General features: G+C 39.3%; 1 protein-coding gene across 1 annotated transcript in view; it reads left to right on the top strand.

The window, feature by feature from the left end:
* Positions 1–13,358, top strand: part of ANO4 (anoctamin 4) — a 240,671-nt gene that overhangs the window by 173,558 nt on the left and 53,755 nt on the right. Inside the window, exons 14-16 of the mRNA XM_039245598.1 lie at positions 2,183–2,265; positions 5,045–5,185; positions 8,018–8,182. Of these exons, the coding sequence (XP_039101529.1) occupies positions 2,183–2,265; positions 5,045–5,185; positions 8,018–8,182 (389 nt within the window). The remainder of the gene's footprint in view (positions 1–2,182; positions 2,266–5,044; positions 5,186–8,017; positions 8,183–13,358) is intronic.

Genomic DNA, 13,358 nt, shown 5'->3' with positions numbered 1-13,358 from the left:
ATAAGAGATATATTAACATCAAGCCAGCTTCAAAGGAGACATAGAAGAAAATGTAAACCCTAATGTAAGGCAGCATATAACTAGATACAAAGTGCATTGGGCTCCCAGGGCTGTGAGTATTTAGACAAAGGGATTTAAATCATGGAATAGTAAGTGTATGGGATTTTTTTTTAAGGGGGAGGTATGAAATTGAAGCTTTTCTTTGAAGGAGACAACCTATATTCAATTATATCCTAGTTCATGGGAAGAGATTCTTCCTCAGATGCATTTTCACACAAAAACACAAACGATTGGCAATTGCACAAGCAACTAACTTCTTCTCATCCTCCCAAGTTTTAGAATGGAAGGGAGGAGGGGATTATTAGCCACAAAGGAATTGCTTTTTAGAGTTTTCTCTCTCCTACAGGCACGGTTCAGCACATACTGGGGAGAAAAAAGTGGTGGAATATTTCTGAGAGCCTCTGGTTTGTCTTAGAAGTCGGTTCCTCTAGATGAGAACCACAGATGGGTTGGTAGGACTTGGAAGACAGATTGGATATGCTTCCTGTGGCCTTAGGCTTTTCAGAATGGTCCCCCATCACGCCTCTCTGAGGCCACAGGGTATAGTCCTGACTTTTAATGAAGAATAACCATATACTCAAGGGCTGGCTGCTTTTCTCTTCAAGACCAGGGGACACTCTGGAGACAGAAAAAAAGATAAAGTCTTTAGCAAGTGCCATTTGTGTGAGGGGCCAGAGGACCTAATAAAAGAATTGTCCCAGGGACCCCGTGCAAAGACAAGTAATTTGGTGAGGCAGAGGCAAGTATAGAGAAAAGAATTAACATAACATGCCTGCTTTAGAAAATTCTGCTCACCAAATTGGCTCTTGGCCCTTGCCTCTCTAATTCTTAAGTACACAGCAAGGCACAAGAGAGAGATTGACCAATTCTGTGCCCTGGGTGTCTCTGTGATATCATTAGTTGTGTCCATCCTCAAAGTTTTAGAGTGTGTGTATGTGTCCTATCATTTGGCTTATGATTTCCAAGGCAGCAAGATTATGCCTTGATTATTTTTCTTTCCTCTCTGTCATTGAATAATGCTCAATAATTGACTTGGGCAGATAATTTTTAATTGAATTGAGTAGAAAGTTACTTTGGCTGAATGAGAATAACCTCCAGATTTCCCTGGGTGGAAAGGCCAGCTATCCCTCACCTTGTTGAAAATGGTTCTTAGAATATGAACACTTTTTTCTTTAATGTGACAAACAAGAAATAGGAGAAAAAGAGTGCAATAGCTTCTTTCAATAAAACAGCAAAATACATTTTACATAGCTATTGTGGTGAGGATTTGAGAGACAGGAAATCACTGCCAGTCAAATCCATGTGAACTGCTAAGTTTTATTTTTGTTTTTCTGCCCCTACCTGCCCCTCTGTTTTAAAGATAAATACTCTATTGGGGGCGCCTGGGTGGCTTAGTCCATTAAGCGTCCGACTTTTGCTTAGGTCATGATCTCGCGGTTGGTGGGTTTGAGCCCCGCGTCGGGCTCTGTGCGGACTGCCAGCTCAGAGCCTGGAGCCAATTTCAGAGTCTGTGACTCCCTCTCTCTCTGACCCTCCCCTGCTCACGCTGTCTCTCTCTCTCTCTCCTAGAAATCAATAAAAACAACAACAACAACAAAAAAAAGTAAATACTCTATCAATAAGAGAGATGTTGGTAACCTGGTTTTCTGCATTCTTGTATACCAGGAGCTTTGTCATTCTACTAAGTCTGTTCTGCCTCAACTTGCAAATTGGTGGTTGTTTGTTTGTTTGTTTGATTTTAAGAGAAGTAAGCCTTTATTTCTTTGTTTCACAAACAAATTGGTTGGTTTTGGTGATTAGTTAAAGAGACCAAACCCCATATCCTCATCTGATTCCTCCAACTCTTCCTTTGCTTCAACCATGGCTGGGGCTGCAGCGGCAGCAGGTGCAGCAGTGGTGGCTTAATTTAACTCTAAATCAAATCTCTAATTTTTCATTATGTTTACACAAGTTTAGTAATTCTCAGAAATGGTCCTTGTTAAACGGGGATTAGCTAGAAATTCTGATATTCAAGGATGCTTACACAAACAACTGACATTCTCTGCAATGACTTCATTATTCAGTGACAGTTAACAGCATTGTTTTATTCAAAAATGTCTTTGTCTTTCTCTGCTTGTTCCAGCGACAGTTTTCCTGGAGTTTTGGAAAAGAAGGCGAGCAGTAATTGCTTATGACTGGGATTTGATAGACTGGGAAGAAGAGGAGGTTTGTATTATTTACCTTAGAATTTTTCAAAAAGCAAATCAAAAAATACACAGTCCCCTTGAGTTACTACTCTCTGCTCTGTGACAGAAATCGGGTTTCCTCACAAAGCATTTCTATACCTGTCTTTGCAAAAAACTTCAGGTAGTATAAAAACTAGGAGAATTTAAAAGAAAGAAAAGATGTGGTGCTTGAGTGGCTCAGTTGGTGAAGCATCCGACTCTTAATTTTGGTTCAGGTCATGATCTCACCATTTGTGAGTTTGAGCTCCACATTGGGCTCCACTAACAGCATGGAGTCTGCTTGAGATCCTTTCTCTCTTACTCTCTTTCTCTATGCCTCCCCCCTCACTTTCAAAATAAATAAATAAACTTTAAAAAATGAAAGAAAGAAAGAAAGAAAGAAAGAAAGAAAGAAAGAAAGAAAGAGAAAGAAAAGACAGTATTTTGATTGCTTAGTAGATTAAGATTCTGTGGTTAAGTAAAGTGTTTCACTTATAGGTAGAGATCATAAGAATTAGTAAGATTTGTTTAGTTTTCTTAAATAGTATCCATTTTATTTACTTCAGCAGAAAGAATATTAGTTTTACAACTCTAGGTACATTGAAGCAAACCTCATAAGAGAACTCCAAGGAAATGTTTCTCTGAGCTCTCCAGAGCCCTGGACAGTGCCCAGAGCTCTACAGACTCAGAAGTATTACCTCAAGTCGGTAAACACTGAGGAGAAACCACTTGTCACGAGGTCTCGTTGGTAGAAGTGGCTAAATACCTCTTATTCTTGCCTGTCATGTCAGATTGCTGTGCAGAAAAGCCCCAGCTTGCTGCATGCCTTCTTCATAGATAACCCAGGGTATCCATTCACTGGGGCTTCCACAACAAAGTACCACAGACCGGGTAGCTTAAACAACAGAAATGTAGTTGCTCACATCTCTGGAAGCTAGAAGTCTGAGATCAAAGCTTTGGCAGAGTTGATTTTTTCTGAGAGCTGTGGGGGAAGGATCTGTTGCAGGCTCCTCTCCTTGGCTGGTAAATGCCCATTTACCCCTATGTCTTCACATAGTCCTCTCTCTGTGTATGTCTCTGTCTTAATTTTTTAATAAAGAACCCATCCTATTGGATTAGAGGGCCACTCTAATGACTTTACTTGAGCTTAATTACTTCTGTAAGAACTCTGTACTAATACAGTCACATTCTGAGGTACTGTAGATTACAGTTTCAACAAATGAATTTGCAGGGGTTGGGGAGGGGAGACATAATTTACCCCATAAAACCCAGAGACACTGGTCTGGCTCAGTGATTGGCCTCAGTCCCTGGATAATTAACTCAGTGACTCTTAGATGATACAGCCTAATAAACTCAGTTTCCCAAAGAAGCAGAAGATTCTAGGTCTGTTCTGTTTATATCTTCAAGTGTAACTGCCTGAAATAAGTAAAAGAAGGCAGAACCTGTTTTAAACTGTGTCTCTCCCCCTCCTTCCCCATTACCTGCCACTGAGTGAAGTCCAGCCTTGGGCTTATTCTGCAGCAAGAGCAAGACCGCCCTCCTCTTCCACAGGCAGGCTACTGCCAAACTCTGCCCAGTCTCCATAACTGCTCTTCTGTCAGCTCCTTCTTCACTTTCTGTCTCTCCATCCAAGTCTGGAGCATTTCTGCCTAAATTACCTCAATCTCCATTTCTTCGGACTTGCCACTCATTTTGCCTCCCCTTGCAAGACATGCAAATAGAACAGGTACTTAATTAACTGGAACCACTTCAGCATACCTGATTTGCTGATTTCCTGTTCCTAATCCCATAATTGCTTTTTAGTCAGATGCTTTTCACATTAGATGGGTCTCAACTAAGTGAAACAAAACCTCAGCTTGATTTAGAATTAGAGTTGCCTTGATTTTAGCTGGATTTGAAAGATGTGTACCTTCTTTTCAATACCAATTAATACATTTAAAATCTACTGATTAAAGGTGAATGGCTCTTATAGGAGCTTATTAAAAATAGATTCACCATGTTTTGGGCTGCCTCAATTGAAAAAAATTAAGATTTTATTTTTAGGTAACCTCTATACCCAATGTGGGGCTCAAACTCAAGAGTCACATGCTCCACCAACTGAACCAGCCAGGAGCCATTATAAAAAAATATTTTTGTACTTGTAGGAGGAAACTAAAAATAATATTGCCATTATAACTCACAACATGGATTCTGGACACTTTGGTGTTAAGAATCTTTCTTTGTCCCGTGTCTGTCTCATTCCCTGGTAATAAAAGTAAAAGCTTATTAGTTATTTCATACTACTAGGGACAAATAGAAGAGGTCCCTTTTCTCATTCTGTTTATTTCTTTTAGCACAGCTTACTACAATAACAGATACAACTATGAGTCTAAGTTATACTGCCTTGGGGAACCTGGGTAGCTCAGTCAGTTAAGCTGCCAGCTCTAATCTTGGCTCTGGTCCTGATCTCATGGTTTGTGAGATTGAGCCCCCATGAAGCCTGAGATTCTCTCTCTTCCTGTCTCTCTGCCCCTCCCCTACTCGCATGCATACTCTCTCTCTCAAATAAACTTTTAAATAAATAAGTTACACTGCCATGATGATACTAAGTCTAGATCGTCATCCCTTAGATTTATTTCAAGTGGCCAATTTGCAAACACTTAAACCTGGGTTTCTGAGCCCACCTCACTGATTGACTTATTAGTGTGGTAGCAGTTGATTCAGTTTTACAGTAGAATAAAAAAGTTTTTTACTGTCTGCATACCCCCGAGGGCATAAAAATATGTCTGTTTGTTCTTTAGGAAGAAATACGGCCCCAGTTTGAAGCCAAGTACTCCAAGAAAGAGCGGATGAATCCCATTTCGGGAAAGCCAGAACCATATCAGGCATTTGCAGATAAATGCAGCCGACTTATCGTTTCTGCATCTGGGATATTTTTTATGGTTTGAAACCTTTCTACATAACTCTTTGTTTCATAAAGTACAAACCTATAGCGTGGTAACAACAATAACCATATCAGGCATTTGCATAATTCTACAAAATATTTTTGCACATTCTGCTCTGTAATACAGTGACCCTGTGAGGTGGTCAGAGATGGTACTGCTGTCCCCATGTTACAGATGGGGCAACTGAGACTCCAGAAGGCTAAGGGCTTCTTCGGAGTCAGCCAGTACATAACCCTGAGCTTCAGTTCTTTCTTCTTGCCTCCCTATTCCATGCTGAAAGGAAATAAAATTTGAGATAGGACCTGCAGCAGTATTTGTTGTTCAAACATTTTGATTGTCATGTCCATGTAAGAAATACATTATCTGTCATGATCCAGTATATGCTATGCCAGTAGATGTATAGAACTAAACAGAGTAACTGAAACAATGCTCACTTTTGCAATATGCAATGAACACTGATTTTTTTCTGTTTTACTATGGTATTTTTTTTAAATGGCAGCTATAACCCTCTAAAATTGATTTCTAGATTCACTAATGGTTATGTCAGTTTGAAAACCACTAACTTGAACCTGCATTGTTGAATTTTCCTAAAAAGAAATCATTCAGGAATCAACTTTGACCCTGTTAATTACTGAACAAAATTTATTCATATTTTCAGACATGTCATTTTAGAACAGTAAGGGGTTGTTAGGATTCTCCTTTCCTCTTTTCAAATAGTAAGTATGTAAATAAGTATCATAGATCATTATATTAGGAAGGACAAGATGACAGCAAATCTAGACACTTGACCCCCATTTAGCCAGAAATAAACTGGGGAGATGAAAGGGTAGGCAGCATGTCCAGGGGTCTCTTAGCTCAGACCAAGATTCAAATCCACGCCTTTCTACAGACACTGCTGTGTAAGCAGTTGTGCCATGCCTTGCCTTCCGTAAGTAAAGTCATATTTATTGTCTTGCTTTTTTGTTTCTTACAAGACCTACAGATGTATAGTAAGTTTTTCCTATTCTATAGCCATGACTCAGACTGGACTTCTGACTGAGTCCAGTGAGCTATCCACACCACCCTTATCTAGAAGTCAATGTGGATTTCACCTATCTCCCTATCAAGAACTCGCGGATTAAGATGTGGGCAGTTGTTGTTGTTGTTGTTGTTGTTGTTGTATTTTGGCCAGTTCTAGCTAGGGTTCACACTTAAGCTTTTAGAGCATGTCACTTATAGGAAGCCAAAAACAGTTTGCATAAAACAGAGGAATGCTTTTATAAAGAAAGCAATCTGTAACTCAGCAACGTCCATCCTGAGGCCCAGCTTAAAGTTTTTAATAATTAAGTAGGTTAAGGTCTTTATTCTAATATATTGAGTCACTTAAGGAAAGACACAAAACTTTTTGTAATCTCAGATTTCCAGTAGATAGAAGACATGTCATATTCTTCTCAAATACCAGGAAATCTTCAGAGAAAGATTCCTCATTTCAGTGTTTATAAATGGTTAATAAGAGATTATGTACCTACCACACAGTGTATTCAGCAACAAATAGCTCAACACTTACTGTGCACCTGTAATTATGTTAAGGTGCCACAGAAACCGTGGTGAGCAAAACAGGTGCCATACCTGCCCTGACGGAGCTTATTATAGTGGGTCTCCCCTTTATCTGCAGTTTTGCTTTCTGGCGTTTCAGTTACCCACAGTCAACCCTAGGCCAGAAGCATGTAATCCTTCTGACATATCTTCAGAAGGTCAGTAGTAGCCCAACCCTATGTCATAATGCCTGTATCATTCACCTCACTTCATCTCATCACACAGGCATTTTATCATTCCATGTCATCACAAGAAGAGTACAATACAATAAGATACTTTGAGGGAGAGAGACTACATTCATGTAGCCTTTACGACAGTATATTGTTGTTTTATTATAAGTTATTGTTGTTAGTCTCTTTTGTGCCTAATTTGTGAGTTAAACTTTCTCATAGGTATGTGTGTATAGGGGAAAAAAAAATATATATATATATATACAGGATTCAGTACTATCTGAAGTAGCAAGCATTCACTGGGAGTCTTGGAAATATCCCCCACAGACAAGGGATACTGTACTTTTTAAGTGGTGGAAATTGGCAATAATCAAACTGACAAACTATTAGAAATTATAAATCGGATACTAAAAGAAGAGCATAGGTAGCATGTAACAATGACAAAAACGTCTGCGGGGTATGAAGAGCTTTAGATGAAGTGATTCTTGAGCTGAGGTGTAAAGAATGAGTAGATGTTAACTAGGTTGCTTCTTTGTGTGCACACGCGTGTGCACACATACGTGTCTTTGACGGGAATGAGGGGGGTCAGCATTTTAGGCAAAGGAAATGGTCTTGAAGATTAAGGGTGCTTAGCCCATTTGAAACAATGAGAGAGGTTCTAGAGTCCCTAGATGGAAAGGAAAATGGCCTTCAACGAGTGGAGAAAGTCTTGCAGGCCATCATACAGGCTTTGCTTTAATCTAAGAGTGAAAGAAACCAATAGATTTACACAGAAGAGTGACATCATAAGATTTCCATAATAAATATGCTCAATCTAATATTCTGCTAATGTTACCCCATAGCTTACACAGTTAATCAGCTTCCAAGCACTATGATTTTTCTATTTGAATAACAAAGAAAATACAGTCAAGAGAAAGTAATAATCATAATGAAAAGCAAGCATTTTGTTGCAGTTGCTCGAGCCAATACCACAGTGGTTTTATTTCCTTTTCCCATTTTCTAGGGGTGGGATTTTACAGTGGTGGGGACCCTTTTCCTGAGACATTCCACCTCGGTGCTCACGGGGTCTCTGTCTTCCTGCCAGATCTGCGTGGTGATCGCAGCCGTGTTCGGGATCGTCATTTACCGAGTGGTGACCGTCAGCACTTTTGCCGCCTTTAAGTGGGCGTTAATCAGGAATAACTCTCAGGTTGCAACAACAGGGACTGCCGTGTGCATCAACTTCTGCATCATTATGCTGCTGAATGTGGTAAGTGAGCTGCATGGTAACTAGCTCGATGGATAAAATATGTGGCCTGCAGTTTTCTTCTGTTGCTAAAGGGGCCCAGCTTCAGAGGGGCGAGCCTGTCACATAGCGCTGATGGCTGGGCAAATCCTCTCTTTGCCCAGCATGCAGAGGATTGAGAAGGCTTGAGTCAAATCTAGGCTCCAGAATTTTTTAGTGTAAGATTAGACAAGGCACTTGCCCTCTCTGAATCTTAGTTCCTTTCTTTACCCAGTAAGATAACACCGCATATATACCCCTTGGGGAAACTTAAGAGAAAGAAGATACTTTAAAGACCCAGCATAGAATCTGTGACATAGCTCAGAACTGTTGGTTCCCATTTCCTTTTGATTCTGAATGACAGCAAAGTGGTCAGCATCTAAAGTATTCCTTGATATAGCCCTGCAAGGGGATGGCCCATGTAACTTGTGTTAACTTTGGGCTTTTTTCAGTTCTATATTTCAGCCCAGATGTCTCCCTTAAGCCCCAGATTCATACATCCAACAGCCTGCTCCACCATCCTCCACCAAACCCCCTCTCTTCCCTCCAGAATCAGGTCCTCTGCAGCCTCGCCCACGTAGCTCCTTAGGCTGGAACCTTCAGCAGTACTCTTGAGTCCTCTGTTTCTCTCGCTATTTCCAGAATTTGATCACTTTTCACACATTTCCAAGTCCCACCTTGTTCCAAGACCCCGGTATCTCCCACTTGGGCTGCTGCAGTGCCTTCCTAACTGGTCTTCCAGCTCCTGTGTCTACTCCTTCAGTTTAGACTCCTCATAGCAGCTTGAGTGAGCTTCTTACCGGTACGCAAGCTCCTGTCACTGCTCTGCTCACCATGTCTGGTGGCTTTCCTCTTGCTCAGAATAAAAGCTCACAGCTTCATGTGGCCTCCAGGGCTCTCCTTCTTCTGGCCCCAGTGACACCTCTGACTTTGTCTTCTCCCTACTCACCTGCTTCTCCTGCTCCACGCTGGCCTTCTAGTTGTTGCCTGGATGTGCCAGGCATGCTCTCACGCTAGGCTTTGTATTTGCTCTTATCTCTGCCTAGAATATTCTTCCCCATGGGGTCTGCGTGACTTACTCCCTCACCGCCTTCAGATCTTTGTTCCATTGTCACTCTTCTAATACAAGGCTTCCATGATCACTCAGTTTTAGACCTGTAACCCACTACTGCCTTCTGACAATTTCCTATCCCTTCCCTGCTCTGTTTTTCTCTGTGGTGCTTATCACCATATAATATGCTTTTTAAAACTTATTTTAGTATCTGTCTTCTCTATTGGCATGTAGGCCCATGGGGGCAGACACTTCTGTCTATTTTTTTTTAACTCTTATTATTTTTCAGTACCTGGATCAGGGCCTGGCATGTAGTAGGCTCTCAGTAAATTGTTGTTATTTGCAGAATATTATTTGCTGATATTGTTAGATTTGAAGTCAACCTATACATAAAAATACTGACATTAGAGATTTGTAGCAGGGGATGAATAAGATAATGTATGTGGAGTGCCAAGCACAGTGTTAGGCATGGAGTAGCTGTTCAATTAATTATGGTTCCCTCACCCTTAATTATATTGCATCTTAAATCTGGGCCAGAGATGAAATGCTCTATCATTAAAAATGGGTTTTTCAAAGTCCAAGCAAGTTAATACTACTATCAATATTGTTTAATCTGTTTGGATTGTTGTTTCTAGCTCTTTAAACATTTCTAAATTCTATAGCCAATACAGTCAGACTGATCCCTAAGAGAATTCAACCCACCCAATATTGAAAGACTTCATTTAGGATTCTTAAGTGAACTAGTAAGCACTGAGCTAATAAAAATATAGGTGACTTAGTATTATTACTGCTACTAATATTACTATTTATTATTATTATTAATAGGAACTTCTTTATCAATTAAGAAAAAGCTTTGAAATCCAGAAGTTATGAAAAAAGAGCAGTTACTAATTATTTGACGTGGTGATTGTTTAATTGCACTGTCAAGTGGAAATTGAGTGGCTATGTGGCGACCTCCCTAGCAGTCCCTCCTCCAGGATTTAGCTAGTCTTTTTTTTTTCTTAATTTTTTTAATGTTTTATTTATTTCTAGGAGAGAGAGAGAGAGAGACAGCGTGAGCAGGGGAGGGTCAGAGAGAGAGGGAGTCGCAGACTCTGAAACAGGCTCTCCAGACTCTGAGCTGGCAGTCAGCACAGAGCCCGACGCAGGGCTCGAACCCACGAACCGCGAGATCATGACCTAAGTAAAAGTCGGATGCTTAACCAACTAAGCCACCCAGGCGCCCCAGGATTTAGCTAGTCTTAAAGTAACTGTAGAATATACACATTGCAAAGGGGAGTGATTCATAGTGAAATTAACCAAACAGCCTGGGCAGTGAAAGATTCTGTGTCCAGGTAGTTTGCAATGAATTAAAGCTCTCTTTTCTCTAATGTCTTATTAAAATTTAATTTATACATCTTAGGAAATAAATTTCTGTATACATGTAATGAGTCTATAAATACATGGTTGCTCATACATTTTGAGCAGATACCAATGTTGTCAGTGTAACACTTTGTTTAACTAGAAATCACTTACCCAGCAATCTCTACTTAATGAGAGACAACCAAGAAAAGAGAAAGTAGACTAAAAATGAGGAAGGGAGCATAGGGAGTAGGAAAGCTACATAGTTGTGGACATTCCAAAGCACCTACTATGTGCTGGGAGTCAGACTACTAGTCATTTGTATGTTTTATCTAACAAGCACTTAAGAGTCACTGAAATAGATGATGTAGAGTCCACACACTAAAGGTAAAATGTATTTTTATACATGAACTTAAGGTATATTTTCACTTATTTTAGGTACATGTGAACATCTTTGATGTTCTGATTTCTCACCAACATCAGACTAGAAAAACATTAAGGTTACTAAGGCAAGAATTCTAACAAGAGCAGGAAATGACAAGCCATAGCAAGGGGAAGGAAAGAAAATAAAAACATATGTAAGAACTCTCAGAGCAGCACCATCCAAGACCCTTTTGTTCAGGAAGCAATTGCCTTGCTCTCCTCAGCCATCTCTGATGACGTCCCCAGCCCAGCACACACATTTACAGTCCTGTCTTATGCCCTGAAGCCTTGTACATTCCATTATGAAGGCAATCAAGTGTGTAATGTAGTTTGGAAAGGTTTTCATCAGAATATCCAAAAAAATAAAAAAGTAAATCCTTAAGAAGCAAATATCACTTAAAGGACAGATGACAGACTAATAAGTATAATGTAGCTTTGACAAGTTCAATGAACTCAACTATCTACTGGCTTCTGAAATTATTCAACTTAAGATAGTTTCATGCATATTTTAATATGCATTTTTTATAGCTACATAAATTATTTTCAACCACTAAAAATTTTGGCCATACTGGTCTTGCAAAAAAAAAAAAATCATCATTTAGTCATGAATCATTAATACTTTACATTAATTGACTATAAAAACCTGGAGAGCTAGATTGGCTTTTAACCATATTCATTACAGCCTCTAATTTTTAAATAATATTGTTATAGATCACATACTCTGTTTCTGATTTTCTGCTAGAGTTCTACAGATGTAGAACTGAAGAAGCAGATGTATAAGGGATGCCTATTTTCTTTTTATGATGTGTATTTTCTAATAAAAATAAAAATAAAATTTATATTATTTTATAGAAGTAGTCTGGATCCCATCAAAATATTATGCTTCTTAATAACTGGTTAAGTGGCATTTATTAGTTTTCATTTTATTTCTTCTTGAAAAATAAATACCTGAAAGATGGAGTGAGTAGGATGAATTTTCTCGCTTCTTGTCATACTGTTTCACTTCCATCTACTTCTGTTGTGACCAAAGAACATCTCAATGTGGTAGTTGCAAACATAAGGTGCCAACAAGATTATGTCCCAGGAGGAGACTAAAAGTTATTACCATCCTTTTTTCTCAGCCATACCAATATGAATCAGATATTTCATTATATTCTACACAGTGAAAACCACAATGTCTTCTTCCAGAAAGAAGTAAACCATAAAACATGGCTTGCATCAGAACAAGCTCACATACATTGTTCAGGTGGACAGGATCAAATTAGAAGTACTTATAGTTTCTTTTGGAAATATACTTAAGGTCAGAAAGCCTTCTGTCAGTTACAGAATTTAACTTTCACAATTAGTGGCATCCAGTCTGGGAACAGATTTTCTACTGCTTTTATCAGAAGAAATCATCCATGAGTTCTATCTCAACTGCCTAATGAGAAATCAGACCGTTCCAGAAACCGCTCATCTGAAGGTCTCTTGCTGGCCATAAGGCCCTCTGCTTATGTGCACTTTCCAGCTGCACATTGCTCAAAGCCTAATTGTCCCTCCCCTGGCATCCATGAACTTTTATAAATGTTTTATAGAAGTTATAGATGCCCTGGATCCCTACTGTGTCCCCATACACTTTGCCTTATTTTTCACAAGGTTAATATTAATCATATTTTGACTCCTGCATTGTTCTTTCTATGAGTTCTTTTTTTTTTTTTTCACTATCCAAATCAAAATAATGTTGGCATGTCACCAGCTACCAAGACCTTTGAGACAGGAGTGCAAAATGAGGCACTTGGACAAAAGCTTGTCAACATGAAAGATACAAAGGATAAACTAGATAATCAAAAATTGTATTTTGACTGGTGCCTGTCAGTTGAGCATCTGACCCTTGATTTTGGCTAAAGTCATGATCTTGTAGTTCATGAGATCGAGCCCTGCACGGGCCTCTGCACTGACGGCTTGGAACCTGCTTGGGATTCTCTCTCTCCCTCTCTCTATGCTCCTCCCCTGCTCACGCTTGGCCTCTCTCCCTGCCATTCCCATGCTTGCTCTTGCCCACTCTCCCTCTCTCTCTCAAAATAAATGAATAAACATTTTTAATGGTATTTTGAGAAAAGTGGTCTCACCAGTCAAATCTAATTTTCCTTGAAAATTACATAATTAACTTTAATGATAAAATGTGTTTGTAACAGTAAAATATATTTTATTAAAAAACACCTGTCATAATCTGTGGTTAACCAGTATTTTTAAGGTAAAATTAAAATGTATGACTACACCACAGAATTCCTCATAAAAAACTGCACGAATCTCTTTTGACACTGGATTCCAAGTGTCTGAGGTTTCTATACACAAAATTTGATACTA

This window comes from Hyaena hyaena, unplaced genomic scaffold (genome assembly GCF_003009895.1).
Source record: "Hyaena hyaena isolate Hyena2069 unplaced genomic scaffold, ASM300989v1 scaffold_261, whole genome shotgun sequence".
In the NCBI taxonomy this organism is placed as follows: Eukaryota; Metazoa; Chordata; class Mammalia; order Carnivora; family Hyaenidae; genus Hyaena; species Hyaena hyaena.
The sequence above is the reverse complement of the archived record's forward strand: the minus strand, read 5'-3'. Positions and strand labels throughout refer to the sequence as shown.